This window comes from Plecotus auritus, assembly GCF_963455305.1.
Source record: "Plecotus auritus genome assembly, chromosome: 3".
In the NCBI taxonomy this organism is placed as follows: Eukaryota; Metazoa; Chordata; class Mammalia; order Chiroptera; family Vespertilionidae; genus Plecotus; species Plecotus auritus.
In genome coordinates, this window is record NC_137772.1 from 146,709,474 (window position 1) to 146,727,231 (window position 17,758).

The following is a 17,758-nucleotide window of genomic DNA, read 5'->3' on the forward strand; positions in this document are numbered from 1 at the left end:
GAACCTACAACCAAGATTACTCTACCCAGCAAAGCTATCATTCAGAATTGAAGGGCAGATAAAGAGCTTCACAGATAAGAAAAAGCTAAAGGAGTTCATCACTGCCAAACCAGTATTATATGAAATGCTGAAAGGTATTCTTTAAGAAGAGGAAGAAGAAAAAGGTAAAGATAAAAATTATGAACAACAAATACATATCTATCAACAAGTGAATCTAAAAATCAAGTGAATAAAAAAATCTGATGAACAGAATAAACTGGTGAATATAATAGAATTAGGGGCATAGAAAGGGAGTGGCCTGACAATTCTCAGGGGGAAATGGGTGTGGGGGTGCGGAAAGAGACTGGACAAAAGTCATACACCTATGGATGAGGACAGTGTGTGGGGGGGTAAGGGCAGAGGGTGGGGTGTAACAGGGTGGAGGGGAGCTATGGGGGAAAAAAGAGGAACAATTGTAATAATCTGAACAATAAAGATTTATTAAATTAAAAAAAAAGAAACAAAAAACAAAAAAACAAAACAAAACACACAATGTAAAATATAATTTATATCAGGCACTTTCTATGTCTGGCCTTGTTCCTGGGCATTTCTTTCCTTTAAATATGGATTTTTACCTTCTGATAACATGAAAAAGTCTTTCCAAAATGTGAAGAAAAAGGCAAATAATCTTCAGTACAAATAATTTTACTCTACCTATACCTTTCCTCTTTTTAAAAATAAATTAAAGGCAAAATGTGATATATAGTAAATATCAAGGGTCTCAAATACTGAGCAGAAAACAAAGCTCAGCCAGATCACGTAACTTGGTTGTAGCATCATCCCATACACCAAAATGCTTGTGGGTTTGATTCCAGGCCAGGGCACACACCTAGGTTGTGGGTTTGATCCCCAGTCGGGATGAGTATGGGGGGTAACCAATTGATGTTTCTCTCTCACATCGATCTCTCTCTCTTCCTCTCCTCTCTCATTCTCTCTCTCTCTAAATTCAACGAAAATGTCCTTGGGTGAGAATTAAAAAAACAACAACAAAAAAGAAAACAAGGCTCAAAATACAATGTCCTATTTATGTACTAAATCAGGAATGTAGATCAATACTTTTATAATATTTTCATGTGTTATTTTTATTAAATGTATGCTTTGACAATGAGAAAATGAATTATGGTATTCTGTTGTTAGCTATATTTTATTATTTATTTCAAATACAAGGAAGGCAATGTTTTAAAAATATTTACATAACATGACATAAAAGAAAAATTAGGAAAAGGTTCCACAAATAGATATATCTAATACCTTTCTTCTATTGACATCATTGCTGCTGCTTCAGAGCAATAACAGCATAACATCTGGGAGATTTCACAGGATCAAACAACTTCACAAGTGCCGACCATGCAATATCATCCTGCAGATTGATAAGTGATTTAGAAATAAAACCATTTGTTGAAGATAAAAACGAGAGATAAGTTAGGCTATATAATGTAATATTAAAAACTATGTAAAAACAAACCATATAAAATAAAACTATTCTTTGTTCAATAAAGTTAACATTCACAATTTTACCTTCAGGAATTTATGCTAAGAAAACAATTAAAGATGTACACAGAGAGTGAACTACAAGGTTACTCTTTGCCGTGATTGTGAAAAACTGAAACTTGCCAATAACAATTGGGTATTACTTAAATTATTTTATGATGAAACATTATTCAGCTTCTGTAGTAAATTTAATGAGATGAAAAAATTTTAAATTACTGAAACAAATTAGATGCAAATAGCATTTATAATTTGATTTCAATTTTAAATAAAGTATAAACTATGTGCACATATATATGCAATATATACATATATATGTGTATATATATATATATATATATATATATATATACATATATATATATGAGAGAAGCACTAAAAAACAAACCAAAAATTAAATAGTTAGTGCTTAAAGATGGCATCATTGTTACTTTTAATTTTCTTTTTTATATTGTTCATTTTAAATTTCAAAATAAATATGCATTAATTTTACACGGTATTATTAAAAATATTAACAAATGAATATTTATACAATTTCTATTATCTCATTACCAGCCCATTAATCTTTGTGCATACCATTTTTACTACATATTATACTTAAGTCAATAAAAATAGTTTTGAAAAGGGAAATGATGAGTAAAGTAGGACTGATTCTGTCACCTACAACTGAACCAAAGCTTTGCAGTACTTTCTGAGTTAGTAGCTTAGGAAAACACATCATTTTCTAAATATTTAAAAACTGCCTTTCTCCATATAAATACAAATTAGAACAAAAGCAAACATTTATTAAAATCCATTTGTTCCAAGTAGCCTGTTGAAAATAAGAAAGCAAAACTCCCCATATGATAAAACAGAATTGTTCAAATAAAGGGTTTATATAGTGGAAACACAGCCTGAATCCACAAACGGGTTTAATTTAAACAGTTCACAAAACTTTTATTTTGATCAAAGCTGAGTAAAATCTGCAAAAAACATTTTCCCGAAAGATAGCCAAAAGGACAATATTTTTAGTTATTCAACATAGATAAATAAGATTGGAAAAACTCCACAAAAAAACAGAAGCAGTCTTCATTGATCAGACTTCAGAGTGCATATGTCCCAAAATTCAAAAGGGAAATAAAAGGCAAATTTTTACAAAATATAACATATATATATCTTTCATGTCTGGTCTTTATTACTTTTAACTCTACAATATGGAATATATGATAATTTGTGCTCACTGCCTACTGTATAGTAATTATCATACAATTAAAAGAATGTAAGCTTTATTATGGCAGCATTGCTGAAAACATCTGTTATGCACATGTTTATGTTTTAAAAAGATGGAATGAATATTTAAACTTTGAAAATATGATGAGAAAGATCAACTTATATTTTAATCTTAAGTTTTATGTGAAAGAAACTTATCCTACATATAAGTGGATCCAAATTACTGAATTTAATAAAGATTTTTATTATGCATTTAAAAATAACACAACTTACCTGCTCTTTCAGGTAGCAAAGTCGATCCAGAAGAATCAATGTCTCTATACAAGGAGCCAGAAAAACTTTCAACTAAAGGAAAGAATAAGATAAGATGGTGTTACTTAAAAGGAAAAAAAAAAAAAAAAAAAAAAAAAAAAGACTAGCCAACTAACTTAATATTATGTTTAAAAAAATGTATCTATAGAAGTTTGTATATGGCCAAATCTTCAATACCCATTGTACATCTACAGAAAATGAATACTGCAGAGATCAAAAGTTTTCTTTAATAATAGGAAAAGAATGTCTTTTAAGTGACTTTGAGGTAGAATCCAAAGGCTATCATACATATGTGATGGAAAGCTTTTAAATGGGCACTAAGAATGAAATTCATTAAAAGGAATGCTTGTGAAATAACAGAATTGAGAGCAATATGTGTTCAAAGAACTCGGAAACTTCTTTCTGTGCATTTATAATACACTTTAAGAGAAATCTACCATGTGTTCTCTTTATTACATTACTAACACCTAATATAGTTCTGATATAGGAAGTGATCCCAAATGGTTTTTCTATAATAAGAGAAAAACAACATAGATTGGTTGGCCCCATAATAAAATTTAATAGGATCCTATTCAAGTCTAGCAACAAACCCAATTTAACATGTTTAATTCTGAGATTTACCATATTAAAAGCTTCCAGCTCATTCATTCTAGGCTTATACTTCTCATAGTAGTCCATTATCATTTTTTCTGGCAGCTTCAAGATAAAACAACAATACATTCAACAATAATTAACATTTTTTTCTTATCAAACACACCCAAAAGTAAAATAAACAACAAATGTAAAGGTGTCTGAAGAGCTCTGAGGATATTCATGAAGCAAGTCAATATAAATCTAAATTCTTTTTACTTAACTCTACTGTATCAATATAGGTTACTTAGCACATCACAAATAAAATTACCAATAACATCCTATTAATATTGTTTAATTTCAACCAATAGTGATGAAATATTTACTCTGATTTGTTTTTATGCTAGGGGTACATAATAGGAGCTCAATAAACATTTTTTGAATAAAATTAAGATTTAAAACACTCCATCTAAAACTATACATTCTAAAGAAAATAATAGAAACACATAATGACACAAATTCATATTTAAGGTTATTTCCTCTAACATCAACCAAATTAATCTATGAACAAGCATTACTTTTTGATTTTTCTTTCTCTAAAACATATGATACCCATAGTCCAGTGAACCCTTGTAGTTAGCAGGCCACTTTCTAGATCACCTACATGTTTCTGAGTTTGCTTACTGAATCAACTGTATTTGTTTCTACACTTGTTATGCTAGTTATAGTATTGTAATAAAATAATATAAATATGATGTAATCAATGAAATATGAATGCAAAAAGTTGTTTCTATAAGTTGAGTGCCTCTGTGAAAGGCATGATAAAGGAGAGTCACCAGAGGAAACTGTTGTGGTCAAAACAAATGAAAGACTGGACAAAGAGTAAAAAATCTGAAAGGCTTTGTACTCATTTCTTTGCAAATGTATAAATAAATGTGTGTTTTTTTTTCAAAGCCCATATTCCTTTTCTTATTGTACTAAATTTCTTTTGTATTTAAACACTAGAAAAATGTAACAGTAAAAAAAGTGAGGCTTTGTCTCATCCAATTTTTAGTGTAGCCTTCCAATAAAGATCTTTTTAAAACTTTGCCCATCTTTGACTCAAATGCATACGCCTGAACCAATTTTCTGCACTAGAGTATATTGAATTGGATCCAGGCTTGCACTTCAAGCAAGAAAAAATTCTCATCTCACAAAATTGTGTGTGTAAGTTAGTCTTTAGTGTTTACTTTGCTCTGGCCGTCTGAGATCAGCAGTTATGGGACAACACACAACGTTTGTTCGATCCTGCCTTACCAGCACACTGCTCCCTACAAACATGGTGTTTCAGTGTGATTCTTGGGTTCTCCAATATTCTGTTTCTCATTTATGCCAGACTGGAAGCACCACCTAAACTAGGAATTGTTGATTTTGCTGCTCAGGGTATGCTACTTCAGAAAACTGTATTATGTTGGTTTTGTTGTTGATCTGTATAACCCTAGGCATGTTCTCTTGGCATCCTTATGCATCCCTCTTTACCTTCATTGCACTTCACAATACCCATGGTTTGAGACTTAACATGCTGTCTGATTTTGTCAAAAAGTTTGTGTTTCTGTTTCTCTATTCGTTGCTTTTGTGGATTCGGAAGAAAAAAAGTGACAATCTCACCTTACTCTCTAAAAAATGGAAGTCTGTTGCTTCACTTAATGTGAAACAAAGCTGGACATTATAGATTACACATTATAGATATGTTTGATGCAAAATTTTCAGGTAAAATTTCAAATTGTGAATCTATATGCAAACCTGTTTCACAAAGCAAATCAAGTGGCCTTGTTCTTACACCAAAAGTTTGGTGAGTAAAAGTATATTAATATATTTTGAAGTAAAATATTCAATGTTTAAGGTATGATTTCATGCTATAATCAACTTTGTAAATCAAATGCTCAACTACCAGACTGATCAGATCACAGAGATTGTATGAAAATTTAAAAATAAAGATGCTATCTCATTTAATCCTAACATAAATCTGTAACATACATATGTTCATGGTCTCATTTTATTTTATTTTAAATTTTTAAATATATTTGTATTGATTTCAGAGAGGAAGGGATAGGGAGTGACAGAAACATCAATGATGAGAATCATTGATTGGCTGACTTCTGCACACCCCCCACTGGGGACTGAGCCCACAGCTTGGGAACCAAACCATGACCTCCTGTTCATAGGTTGACAGTCAACCACTGAGCCACACAAGCCGGGCCATGGTCTCATTATAAAGGTAACATTACTGAGTGTTAAAGCCACTGAGAGCCTAAATAGGGCCAACATCCTAGAGATAAAGGAAGGTATCAGAATTGAGGTACTGCTTGGTGTAGATCGTACTTAGGTAAAGACATACGTGGAAACTTAAGTGCACATTGAATGGTACTGGGAGTATTGGTCATGAAATCCATGCTCCCTGCTGCCCAACCCCTAGACTCCAGAAAAAGGGAGTAATATGAATTATGCTGTGTAATAGGGCACTAACTCAGTGGGCTATAGTTTGGGTTCAGAGAGACATCTAGACCTCAAGAAAAATTAGGGTGATAGAGTAAATGCGCAGCAATGTTCAGGTGTTATAGATCCCCCCCCCCCCATCACAGTTCTTATAATTTTTGTACAATTATTGTATCTTCAAAATAGCTTATGTGTTAAAAAGTATATGTTATTATTCAACACATTTCAAATGCTTGACCAATTTCATCCTGTCTGTACAAGTTTCAAGAGTCAAAGTTCTGGATATAAGCATCTCTTTTTCTTCAATGAGATACAGCATTCCTTAAATTCTTCTGCTTTTACTTCAGACCTAAATTGTTCAGTCTAGTTTAGATGTGCATTTATTTTGTCTGTTGGTTAGCACAAATTTCCTCTTCTTTCTAATAGGCTTATTTGTCTGACGACCGTTAGTTTTGGAAAACTATAAACATTCTTCTATTGCTCCATTGTCTGTTAACAATTTATATAAAAACTAGAGGCCCGATGCATGAAATTCATGCACAGGTGGGGTCTCTAGGCCAGGCAGGCAATCAGGGCCAATCAGGGTCAGGCTCATCAGGGCCTGAAGGCCCCAGTGGGGTCAGGAGAAGAGGTGACGGTAGTCGGGCCAGGTGCAGAAGGAACAGATGCCAGACATCAATGCTGCCCTGGGCGCCCCACCACCCCACGGTTCTCCGCCTCCCCCCTCCTCCTTCCCTCGGTGCTGCGCCATCACCGGGGGACTGCTGGCTGGAGGAGGGGCCAGGGGATGTTTTGATCCCCAGTTTGGAATGTGCAGGAGGCAGCCAATCAATGATTCTCTATCATCATTGATGTTTCTATCTCTATTTCCCTCTCCGAAATCAATCAAATATATATTTTTATAATGCAAGGTTTTTAGAGGAAGAAATGTAGGGCAAGGGAGCTATTGACAGGGGGGCATTTGAGATCTTGCTCACATTTCAGATAGGATAACATAAGGTGGTCCTCGGGGGTGACAGGTGAGGAGTGGCAGTGGGTGGAGCAGGGCACTGTGGGGAGAGGAATGGGCTGTAATGACTGGGAATGTCTGTGACAGTGACACTGAGCATGTGTTGGGGCCACTACTGGGATCATTCATCCCTAAGAGGTTTTGATTCCAGATGGGAGGAGAAACAAGGATATCAGCAGGCCTTTCTTAGCCTAGAAGGTGATGTGGGTGGCAGGAGCAGGCTGCCCTGCTTGCCTACAAATGTAAACACACAGTGTAACTGCACATGGATGTCAGTCACACGGCCAAATCAATGCCCAGCCAGCACTGGTGGCTGTGTCCTGCCCCTCTCTGGCTGTGCAGCAGCAATATTGGCTGGGGGTGCTGAAGCCACGCCCCCAAGTGCATGTAGTATATGAAAGGGTGGGCAGGAAGCCAGAAGCTGGAAGTTGGAACTGAGGAAGCCCAGCAGTGTTGCATCTGCCATGGAGCTGGACAGGGAGCAGCTGTGGGTGCAACTGGCTTTGGAGTAGGAGGGGCTGAGCTTCCTATACGTCACCAGTGAGTCCCTGCAAGCCTGTGGCATGCCAGCCAGGCCAAGTGGGGACTGGGGAGGCCTTTCCCTCTTGGAGCCATTCTTCCCAGGTGGCAACGTCGGCTGCTTTCTTTTTATTTTTTTGGAAAGAAAGCTCAGCTTGTGGTTCCTGGGATCCCTGGGCCATAGCATGCACCTCCAGGCTTCACTGCACCCCCCTCTCCCTCCTACTGCATTGAGTGTCTGGCCCCTGGTGGTCAGTGCGCATAATAGTGACTGGTCAACTGGTCATTCTGGTTGTTCCGCCATTATGGTCACTGGGCTTTTATTATATAGGATGACAAAAAGGAGCATGGGGTCTAGAGTTAGACAGTCTGAATTGGAATCCCTCCATCCCAAATTTCCTAGATTTTGGCCTTAGTAAATCCATTTAACCTATGTTTCGATTTCCTCACAAATAAAACGAGGGTAACCACTCCTTTCATAAGGTCAGGCTTAGTCTTCAGTGAGCTAACATAAACCAAGCTTTATAGCACAGTGTCTGACACAAAGGCTCAAAAAACTAGCTTTTCTCATATTGTTCTTTGTAAAATAAACTATATTTTTAAAGTTTTATTTACTTTTTTTAATTTAATAAATCTCTATTGTTTAGATTATTACAATTGTTTCTCCTTTCCCCCCCCATAGCTCCCCTCCACCCAGTTCCCACCCCACCCTCTGCCCTTACCTCCCCCCCACTGTCCTCATCCATAGGTGTATGATTTTTGTCCAGTCTCTTCCCGCACCCCCCACACCCCTTCCCCCCTGAGAATTGTCAGGCCACTCCCTTTCTATGCCCCTAATTCTATTATATTCACCAGTTTATTTTGTTCCTCAGATTTTTTTTTTAAACTATTTTTTAAATATATTTTATTGATATTTTACAGAGAGGAAGGGAGAGGGATAGAGAACCAGAAACATCGATGAGAGAGAAACATCGATCAGCCGCCTCCTGCACAACCCCACTGGGGATGTGCCCGCAACCAAGGCACATGCCCTTGACCGGAACCGAACCCGGGACCCTTCAGTCCGCAGGCCAACGCTCTATCCACTGAGCTAAACCGGTTTTGGCATTGTTCCTCATATTTTTAATTCACTTGATTTTTAGGTTCACTTGTTGATAGATATGTATTTGTTGTTCATAATGTTTCTCTTTACTTTTTTCTTCTTTCTCTTCTTAAAGAATACCTTTCAGCATTCATATAATACTGGTTTGGTGGTGATAAACTCCTTTAGCTTTTTCTTGTCTGTGAAGCTCTTTATCTGCCCTTCAATTCTGAATGATAACTTTGCTGGGTAGAGTAATCTTGGTTGTAGGTTCTTGCTATTCATTACTTAGAATATTTCTTGCCACTCCCGTCTGGCCTGCATAGTTTCTGTTGAGAAATCAGCTGACAATCGTATGGGTGCTCCCTTGTAGGTAATTAACTGTTCTTCTCTTGCTGCTTTTAATACTCTCTCTTTGTCTTTTGCTCTTGGCATTTTAATTATGATGTGTCTTGGTGTAGTCCTCTTGGAATTCCTCTTGTTTGGGGTTCTGTGCGCTTCCTGGACTTGTAAGTCTATTTCTTTCACCAGGTGGGGGAAGTTTTCGGTCATTATTTCTTCAAATAGTTTTTCAGTATCTTGCTCTCTGTCTTCTTCTGGCACCCCCATAATTCTGATGTTGGTACGTTTGAAGTTGTCCCAGAGGCTTCTTACACTATCTTCAACTTTTTGGATTATTTTTTCTTTTTGCTTTTCCTGTTGAGTGTTTTTTGCTTCTTTGTTTTTCAAATCTTTGACTTGATTCTTGTGGTCCTCTAGTCTGCCGTTGGGTCTCTCTGTATAATATTTTTTATTTCAGTCAGTGTATGTTTAATTTCTAGTTGGTCCTTTTTCATATCCTCGAGGGTCTCGCTAAATTTATCGGCCTTTTCTAGGATATTCTTGAAAAGTCTTATAACCATGGTTTTGAATTCTATATCCAGTTGTTTGTTTTCCTCCATTTCTTTCGTTTGTGATCTGCTTCTTTGCCTCCGCATTTTCGCTGCTTTCTGAGTTGGTAGGGTAGCTTTGTGTGCTAGGTTTCCTATAGGGCCCAGTGGGTCGGCCTCCCAGTTAACCTGAGGTGAACACTCTTGGTGCACCCCTTTGTGGACTGTGTATACAGCCTTGTTGTAGTTAAGTCTTGATTGTTGTTGGTATCACTGGGAGGAATAGACCTCTAGGCCAGTTGGCTGTGAGGATCAGCTGTGTCTATATATATTTTTAAAGTTTTAGATTTACAGAAACTTCAAAGATAAGTTTTCATATATCTACTTGTCCCTATTAAACATTACAACATGGTTATCTGTTATAATAACTGAACCAATATTGATACATTATTATTAGCTAAAATCCATATTTTATTCAGATTTCCTTAATTTTTATCTAATGTCCTTTTCCTGTTCCAGGACCCCATCCAGGACACCACATTGCATTTATTCCTACTGATTGTGAGAATTTTTCAGACTTGTCTTGATTCTGATGACCTGGGCGGCTTTGAGGAGTACTTATCAGGCATTTTGCAGAATGTTCCTTTTCTGGGATTTGTCAGAAGTTTTGCTCATAATTAGACTAGGGCTATGGGTTTTTGAGAGAAAGACCAAAGAAGGTCAATGTTCCTACATTATATCAAAGGCACATACTATCAATATGACCTATCTCTGTTGATGTTGACCTTGATTACCTGGCTGAGAGAATGTTTGTCACATTTCTTCACTGTGAAGTTCCTCTTTATTCCCCTTTCTACACTGTATGCTTTGGAAAAAAGTCACTATGTGCAGCCCATACTTAAGGAATTATTTTCCATGGGAGACTTGTCTCTTCTCCATGTATTTATTAATTAAAATTATCTTTTTTTATAGCTTTACTAGGGGGTCCAGATAAGCAAAGTTGGACCACATTTCAACTTAACGTGAAATGGTGAATAGATGGGATGTACACAGTTATTCAGAGAACCCTCCCATATCCTATGTGATCAGAAGATGAGTTAGCAAGTGACCTAGTTGTCAACATTAGATGGGGGGATTGAAGATGCTGATATACACTCGGGGAGCTCATGATTAGCTCAAGAACTAAGGTAGGTGAATGTGGGTTTAAGGTCTATTAGCTGTCCAGTCTAGGGAGTGGCAATGAGGCTGAAGTGGGCCTGATAGTCTTAGGTTGGTTGACAGAGGAAGGTATCCATGTGATCACTCAAAAGATTAGTGTCAGTGAGAATGTTCTGGAGCACACACACAAAAAGGTGATGGTTACTTTTACTTTTTAAATTTATTGATTGATTTTTAGAGAGAGAGGAAGGGAGGGAGAGAAGGAGTGGGAGAGAGACAGAGAGGTAGAGAGATGAGAGAGAGAGAGAGAGAGAGAGAGAGAGAGAGAGAGAGAGAGAGGAATAAGAGGAATATCGATTGATTTTTATATGTATCCTGGCAGTGATTGAACTCACAACCTTGGTGAATCGGGATGACACTGACCAACTGAGCTATTCAGCCAGGGTGGTTACTCTTACTTTTAGAAATGATGTAATATGTGTATAACTAATCTCCCTAAGCTTGAAATTATGGACAATAAGATGCAGGTTTTCTTAAAAAGAAAGGAAAATGTAATGCATAAAGTACTCTCCATATTTTATAATGTATACTACCTGTTCAATTACTAGCTGATGAAAATAAAATTTGAACTTAACACTATCTGAATAGCACAATTTACATATAAAATTCAGCTAAAATCTATTCTAAAATTGATTATTGATACAGCATATATTACATACATTTTCATTTGAATTAAATAAGTTATTTGTAGTTTTTGTAAACTAACAATTCTAATAAACTAAAATAATGTAATTTTGAAATTAGTTTTTTCCTATATTAACAGCATTAATAAAATAATTAAGCAGCTCTTATTTTTCTTCCTTAAATAAAAAATAAAAGGTGTGATGGGTTTTCCTATTCTCTCAATGATTATATCTTCTACTACTCCCTAGAGCTATTGGTTATCAGGAAGACATTCTTATACCTAATGCTTCTCTGTGCTTAGCTGGGAAAATAAAGATGATTTTCAGCCCAACCAGCTAAAAATGGGTTGAGCATCGACCTATGAACCAAAAGGTCAAGGTTTGATTCCCAGGCAGGGCACATGCCCGGGTTTTGGGTTCTATCCCCATGCAGGAGGCAGCCGATCAATGATTTTCTCTCATCATTGATGTTTCTATCTTTCTTCCTCTCTGAAATCAATAAAAATATATTAAAAATATTATTTTTATAGGCAATATGGCTATTATGTAGAATTAGACTTATATTACATAAGAATGTTCTGTGGCTTAATGAAAACATCCTTTTATCTTCTGTGAATTTGGCATTAAAATGTTATTAGACTTGGTCTTTGCATATAGCTTTGACATATTCTTTTTGATCACAATTTCAAAGAAGTTTAATTGTTAATACTTGTTTTTCCCTCAAATTTAATTGCTCCATATCTACATAATCATAAGTTAAAAGAAACATTATTAATGATGTGCTTATATGCAAGAACGATTTGAGGTGGTTTATAATATGAAACACAAAAACATATCAATAGTAGGGCCATTAAAGAAAGGATAAATTTTCAAGGGTAAAAGGATAAATTTTCAAGAGAAAATAATATAATAATACCAAAATAACCTAGCTAAGGACAGCTGCTGAAATCAAAGGTAAACTGACCTTTGGGTTTCCTGATAGCTAAGGCAAAAAAGAAAATGAATGTTCTTTGGAGATCATCCTATCATGAAAAATTAAACAATTTATGTAGATTATTGTATAACAGAACTCAGATAACATAAAAAGCTTCTTAATATTGTCTTATAGAATATCCAAAAATAGCCTCATACCAAATAAGTTAATACTCAGAATTAACTCATTTTAACGTCTTCCTGCTCAATCACTGCTTGAGGGAAAGGGTCATGGAGCTGCAGCTCATGCAGAGGTCTTTCGCAGGTACACATTTCCTCTCTCCTACTTCTCTCACCGTACTGGATTTAGGGTACTTGTGACTTATGACAGGGCTGCTGCTGCTAGTTGATATGTGTCTTTGTGAAAAATTAAAAAAAACACTCTATCCCCTTCCTTGTGGTAGATGCCAACGCACCTATCGTAAAAGGAAGATGGGCGGTAATTTTAGCTCTACTTTGCTCTTAGCTAGATGCCTTTGTGCAGAGCAAAGATTGCATAGTCCTCTCTGGTGGCCCAGCTGATGAAATGGCAGGGAATAAGAAGTCTATGCAAACAGTTATGAAAGAGACCAAATTAGTCAACTAGACCTCCTTTTTCTGTCTCAAAGTACCTTCCACAGATGATTTATTAATTACAAAACTGAATAAGCCTGGTCAACATAAGGCATGGTAAGGAGACTGAAAGTGATATACAAAGTTTGTTGAAGGTGAGAAGCATAATCATGAACAAACAACCCATTGCTAAGCAAAAATCTATAGAGAAAAATGATCTAGGTCCAGATTCAGGACAAAGAGTGAAATAGTTGGTAGTTCAGGAGTGAATCACTATAATGGTGAAGGATTTGAAAACATGAATTATTGCTAAAAAAAAAAAAAAAGTAACAGTAACTCAGTCACTATGTGTTTTGAATCCTGAAACCACTAACAAACTACATCCTAATGAGGTGAGGCTGCATATCTTTCTGGGTTCTTGTGAAGACAAGAGACTAGTTTTTTTTTGTTTTTGTTTTTTGTTTTTTGTTTTTGTAAGTATACATATTCCTGGAATAACCTCCCACAATTATTGAAACAAAGCTGAGTAAATCTTTATTCCTTGCAATCAAATACATGCATTTCTTTCTTCTTAAAATCTTGACAAAAGCAAATTACTTATTCATAGTTCTGATAATGCATCCCTACAGGGATGAACTACTGTAGGTAGTGATTTGAATTGATATAGAGATGGGGCTTGAATATTTGATATAGAGATGCATTGGGAGGGAACAAAATACGTTATAATATTCCTGCCCAAAATATATAACTTTAATCTACTCATGAGGAAACACTCAGGCAACTGGCCTTTTCAAAATATGTCAATGTCATGAAAGACAAAAAAAGAGTTGAGGAACTGTTCCAGATTAAATGCGACCAGAGACATGACAACCAAATGCAATGCCACATCTGGGATTGATGCTTTTAAGTACATGCTGTAAAAGACAGGGTCAGATGATGTCATTTTGTTCCATTAATGGTGATGCTAACTTTGATCACTTGGTATAGCATGCTGACCAGGCTTATTCACTTTTGTAATTAATAAATCATCTGTGGGAGGTACTTTGAGACTGTAAATACCTTATTCCCCCCAAATCTTTTACCCAATGGTTGTAACATCCATGAATGATTTTCCTGTGAGTCAATTATTACCTTGGTGGTTTCAAAAAGCATCAGGAACTTATTTATAGGAATAATACACATGTTTTTCTCATGTTAGCAAAGATGACAAGTTTTTCATAAATTTAATCTGTATCAGGAATCCACTGTTTCCTTAGGGTTAGAGGGTTTCATTCTATCTAGATCATTACTGAATACATTACCACAAGAAAAAGTTTATGAGCTCCTTACATCTGTTGTTGGCCAACTGTGGAACAATTCCTGCCCTCCCACCTGTATTTAAACTACTATGATTAGTCCTGATCAGACTCTGATTTAACTTCCAAAGATCAATTTAGTTGGCCTCCACATGTGCCCTATCTTTAACCTTATCTCTCACCACTGCCTCCCTTACTTGCTTTATGCTCCAACAATGCTGAGTCCAGAAACATGTTTTTCACATCTCTGTGGTTTTGCAGAAGTCCTTCCCCTCCCCCCACACCTGAAATGGATTTCTTACTCCCAACCTTCCCACCTTGTTTGCTTAGCCAACTCCTATGCACCCTTCAAGACCAAGTTAAGGCACCAAAATCATTTGTAAAATCTTCATAGGTAGAGTAAGTCACTCCTTTCCCCTATGCCTCCACTGTACTTTATTACAAGTTCATGCTACAATTATTCATTTTCTTTTTTCAGGGGTTAGGTCTTAATTATCTTTGTAGTTCCAGTTTTCATTTTTCTTGGCATATGAGAGATTCTTCAAAATAAATGTTTGTTGATGAATAATTAAATGATTTTGGTCTCAAAAGTTTTGCTTTTGCTGACCTGCTTTGGAAAAATATCTGAAGATATTTTTCTGAATTATCCTCTATCTACTTCCACTAAAGTTCTAGCTTGGTCGATTTCAACTTTCAACAGCATAACCCCCTTCCATCAATTCAATACTTGAAATTACTTCTTCATTTATTTGAGTATTCATTACATGTCTCTTTCTTTCTCTCTCTCTCTCTCTCTTTCTCTCTCTCTCTCTCTCACACACACACACACACACACACACACACACACACACACACGCTCTAGAACATAAGCACCTTTTATTCCCCTCTTCTTATGGACAATACTACAGTTCATTTTTTGTCTAGCAAACAATACCTGTTCTGATGCTTTTAAAATCCTACGTGTGTGTGTGTGTGTGTGTGTGTGTGTGTGTGTGTGTGTGTGCGCGCGCGCGCGCATGGGAAAGGAGACCGAAAGACAGAAAAATAATACAAAAGAAGATAAAGTGCTGTGGATCATGAGGAAAACATGAATCCTTAAAGATGATTTTGTAGGTTTTCTGAAATTTGATGAGATAAAGTTTGGGAAAGAAGATAGTAATTTTTTTTTTAGGTCTAGGTAAAGCCTGTCTGTCAGTAGGATTTTGTTATTTTAAACATTTTAAAAGTTCTATTAAAATGTTTTAAAATGATAATTGAACTTTACAAGAATTTTACTGTAACATTTCATTCTAAGAAATCCATCTAATAAACAGTATACCTGCTGATATATATTATGTGGGGCTGAAACAATATCATCCTTAGGTAGTAAGGGCTATACAAAATAAAGACCCAGGAGGGTATCATTTTGAATAAAAAGTCTTCAAAATCACTGCTTCTTCCCTCCTTAGCCTTTCCAAGCTTCTTGGTGTAACATGGCTTTTTTTTTTTTTTTTTTTTTTTTTTTTTTTTTTAATATGGAGTTTATAATGGAGATGTCAGATGACTGCAAATGGAATTACCCAGATGACAAATGCTCAAACATGGATCTCAACCAAGGTGGTTTTTTCCCCTTAGGGGCATTTTTGGCAATGTCTGGAGGCTTTTTTTTTTTTTTAATTTAATTTTTTTGGATTATTAGCACTAGGTTGCTACTGCTGACTTGTAGTGGGTAAACATCCTACAATGCACAGGACACCCCCCACAACAAAGGATTATCCAAATGTCAGTACTCCTCAGATTCAGAAATCCTGCTCTAATAGAAAATGTCCAAAGCTGTCTTTCACAACTGACTACAGAACTTAATCTTTTAAGCTGTTGAGAGCCACTTTTGTACCCAGCACAGGCAGCTCTGGTCTCTGGAATGATTTGTCTGTGAATGTTCTCTGTATAGTTCCACTTTTAACATGATTTCTTGAGACTGGAAATGTATCCAAACCATGTTAGGAGATTTTCTAGGAACTTCATTTGCTTACATAGTTTTAAATATGAAGAAATGTACTTTAAAAGTTCAGAAACACATCAACGAATCACCACACTTTCAATTATAAAGTTTGTTAAGAAATAATTATAAATTTAGTCAAAGATCTTTTAAATATTTTGGCATATTTACTCTTTTAAAGTTAAGTGGTTTTGATACTTTTTAGTAGTCAGAATCCCAGGTGAAAATTAAATAAAAAAAAATAAAACTATACATATACACAAGTGTCTTCTTTATTGTGCTTGTGTTTAAAACTTTCATTTTCGCACTGATACTTCATCATGTGAGGGAAAAAAACAGGATTTTGTCTGGTTTTAATTATTCTATTTCCAACCACTCTGGCCTGATGAACACAAATCTCTCAATTCCTATTGCTTAAAATTAAAACAGGCCAAACAAACAAACAAACAAAAAACCCAAAATACCCCAAACAAACAAAGCCCAAATTACATAAACTCAGCTATTTACTTCCTCTCATCAGCACATCCTTTTAAACACCTTATATTCTGTGCTTTCCTTTTCCTAACCAATTTTATTCAACATATTTGTTTTCAATGAGTTTCAATATTATTATGAGAAAATTAGTGAGGCACTATTTTTGTCTTTATTAACTAACTAGAGGCCCGGTGCATGAAAATTCATGCATTGGAGGGGTGGGGTCCCTCAGCCCAGCCTGCCCCCTCTCACAGTCTGGGAACACTCAGGGGCAGGAGGTGACCCAGCGATCAGGGGAAGGTGATGCCCCCATCACACCTCTGCAGCTGCCACTGCCAGCAGCACAAGCCTTGGCCGGCCCTGGTTACCTGAGCCTTGGGTGGCCCTGGGCGGCTAGGCAGCCACCATCCGAGGCTTGTCTGTGCCTCAAGCCAGCCTTGGGCAGCTGGGCAGCTGACATCCGAGGCTTGCCTGTGCCTCAGGCCTGCCCTGGGCGGCTAGGGGGCTGAAAGGACTGGGGGACGCTGGAGGCAGGCGCGCAGAGTGCTGCAAACCTGCCGCCCTGGCGGGGCTGAGGGGACTGGGTGCTGCCATCTTGTGGCTGTGGGTGCCACCATCTTTGTGGGCGGGGCAGTTAATTAGCATATTCCCTCCTTATTGGCTGTGGGCACTGCTATCTTTGAGGGCAGGGCAGTCAATTAGCATATTCCCTCCTTAGTGGCTGTGGGCACCGCCATCTTTGCGACAGCGTGAGGGTCATTTAGCATATTCCCTCTTTATTAAATAGGATAAAGTTAATAATTTAAGACTAATTTTACATGGTGACACTCATTTACATTAGTCTCTTTCACTTTTGTTTCCAATTTCACTTCTCAATATGGTGGTGGTTAATGTTAAGTTTCTATGTTGAATCTGTGTTTAAGTTCCAGCTCTACCACTTGCTAGCTCTTTGACCCTGGGAAACCGATTTGCCTTTTTCTGAGCCTTTCTAGATCAGTACATTGGGAAATATAATAGTATCAATCATAAGTGTTTTGTGAAGAATAAATGAGTTAAAGTTGAAATGTCCTTAGCA

At 36.5% G+C, this 17,758-nt stretch overlaps 1 protein-coding gene across 5 annotated transcripts in view; it reads right to left on the minus strand.

The window, feature by feature from the left end:
- METTL25 (methyltransferase like 25) overlaps positions 1 to 17,758 on the minus strand; it is a gene marked incomplete at its 3' end in the record, with an annotated part of 124,822 nt that overhangs the window by 14,678 nt on the left and 92,386 nt on the right. For 2 of the 5 annotated variants that reach the window (XM_080660485.1, XM_080660482.1), the window contains 3 exons: positions 3,670 to 3,744; positions 3,010 to 3,081; positions 460 to 1,399 (listed from right to left, as the gene is read on the minus strand). In XM_080660485.1, the coding sequence (XP_080516611.1) occupies positions 1,307 to 1,399; positions 3,010 to 3,081; positions 3,670 to 3,744 (240 nt within the window). Of the gene's footprint in view, positions 1 to 459; positions 1,400 to 3,009; positions 3,082 to 3,381; positions 3,745 to 17,758 lie in introns of those variants that run through there. The other 3 variants (XR_013960141.1, XM_080660484.1, XM_080660483.1) reach the window with 3 other exon arrangements.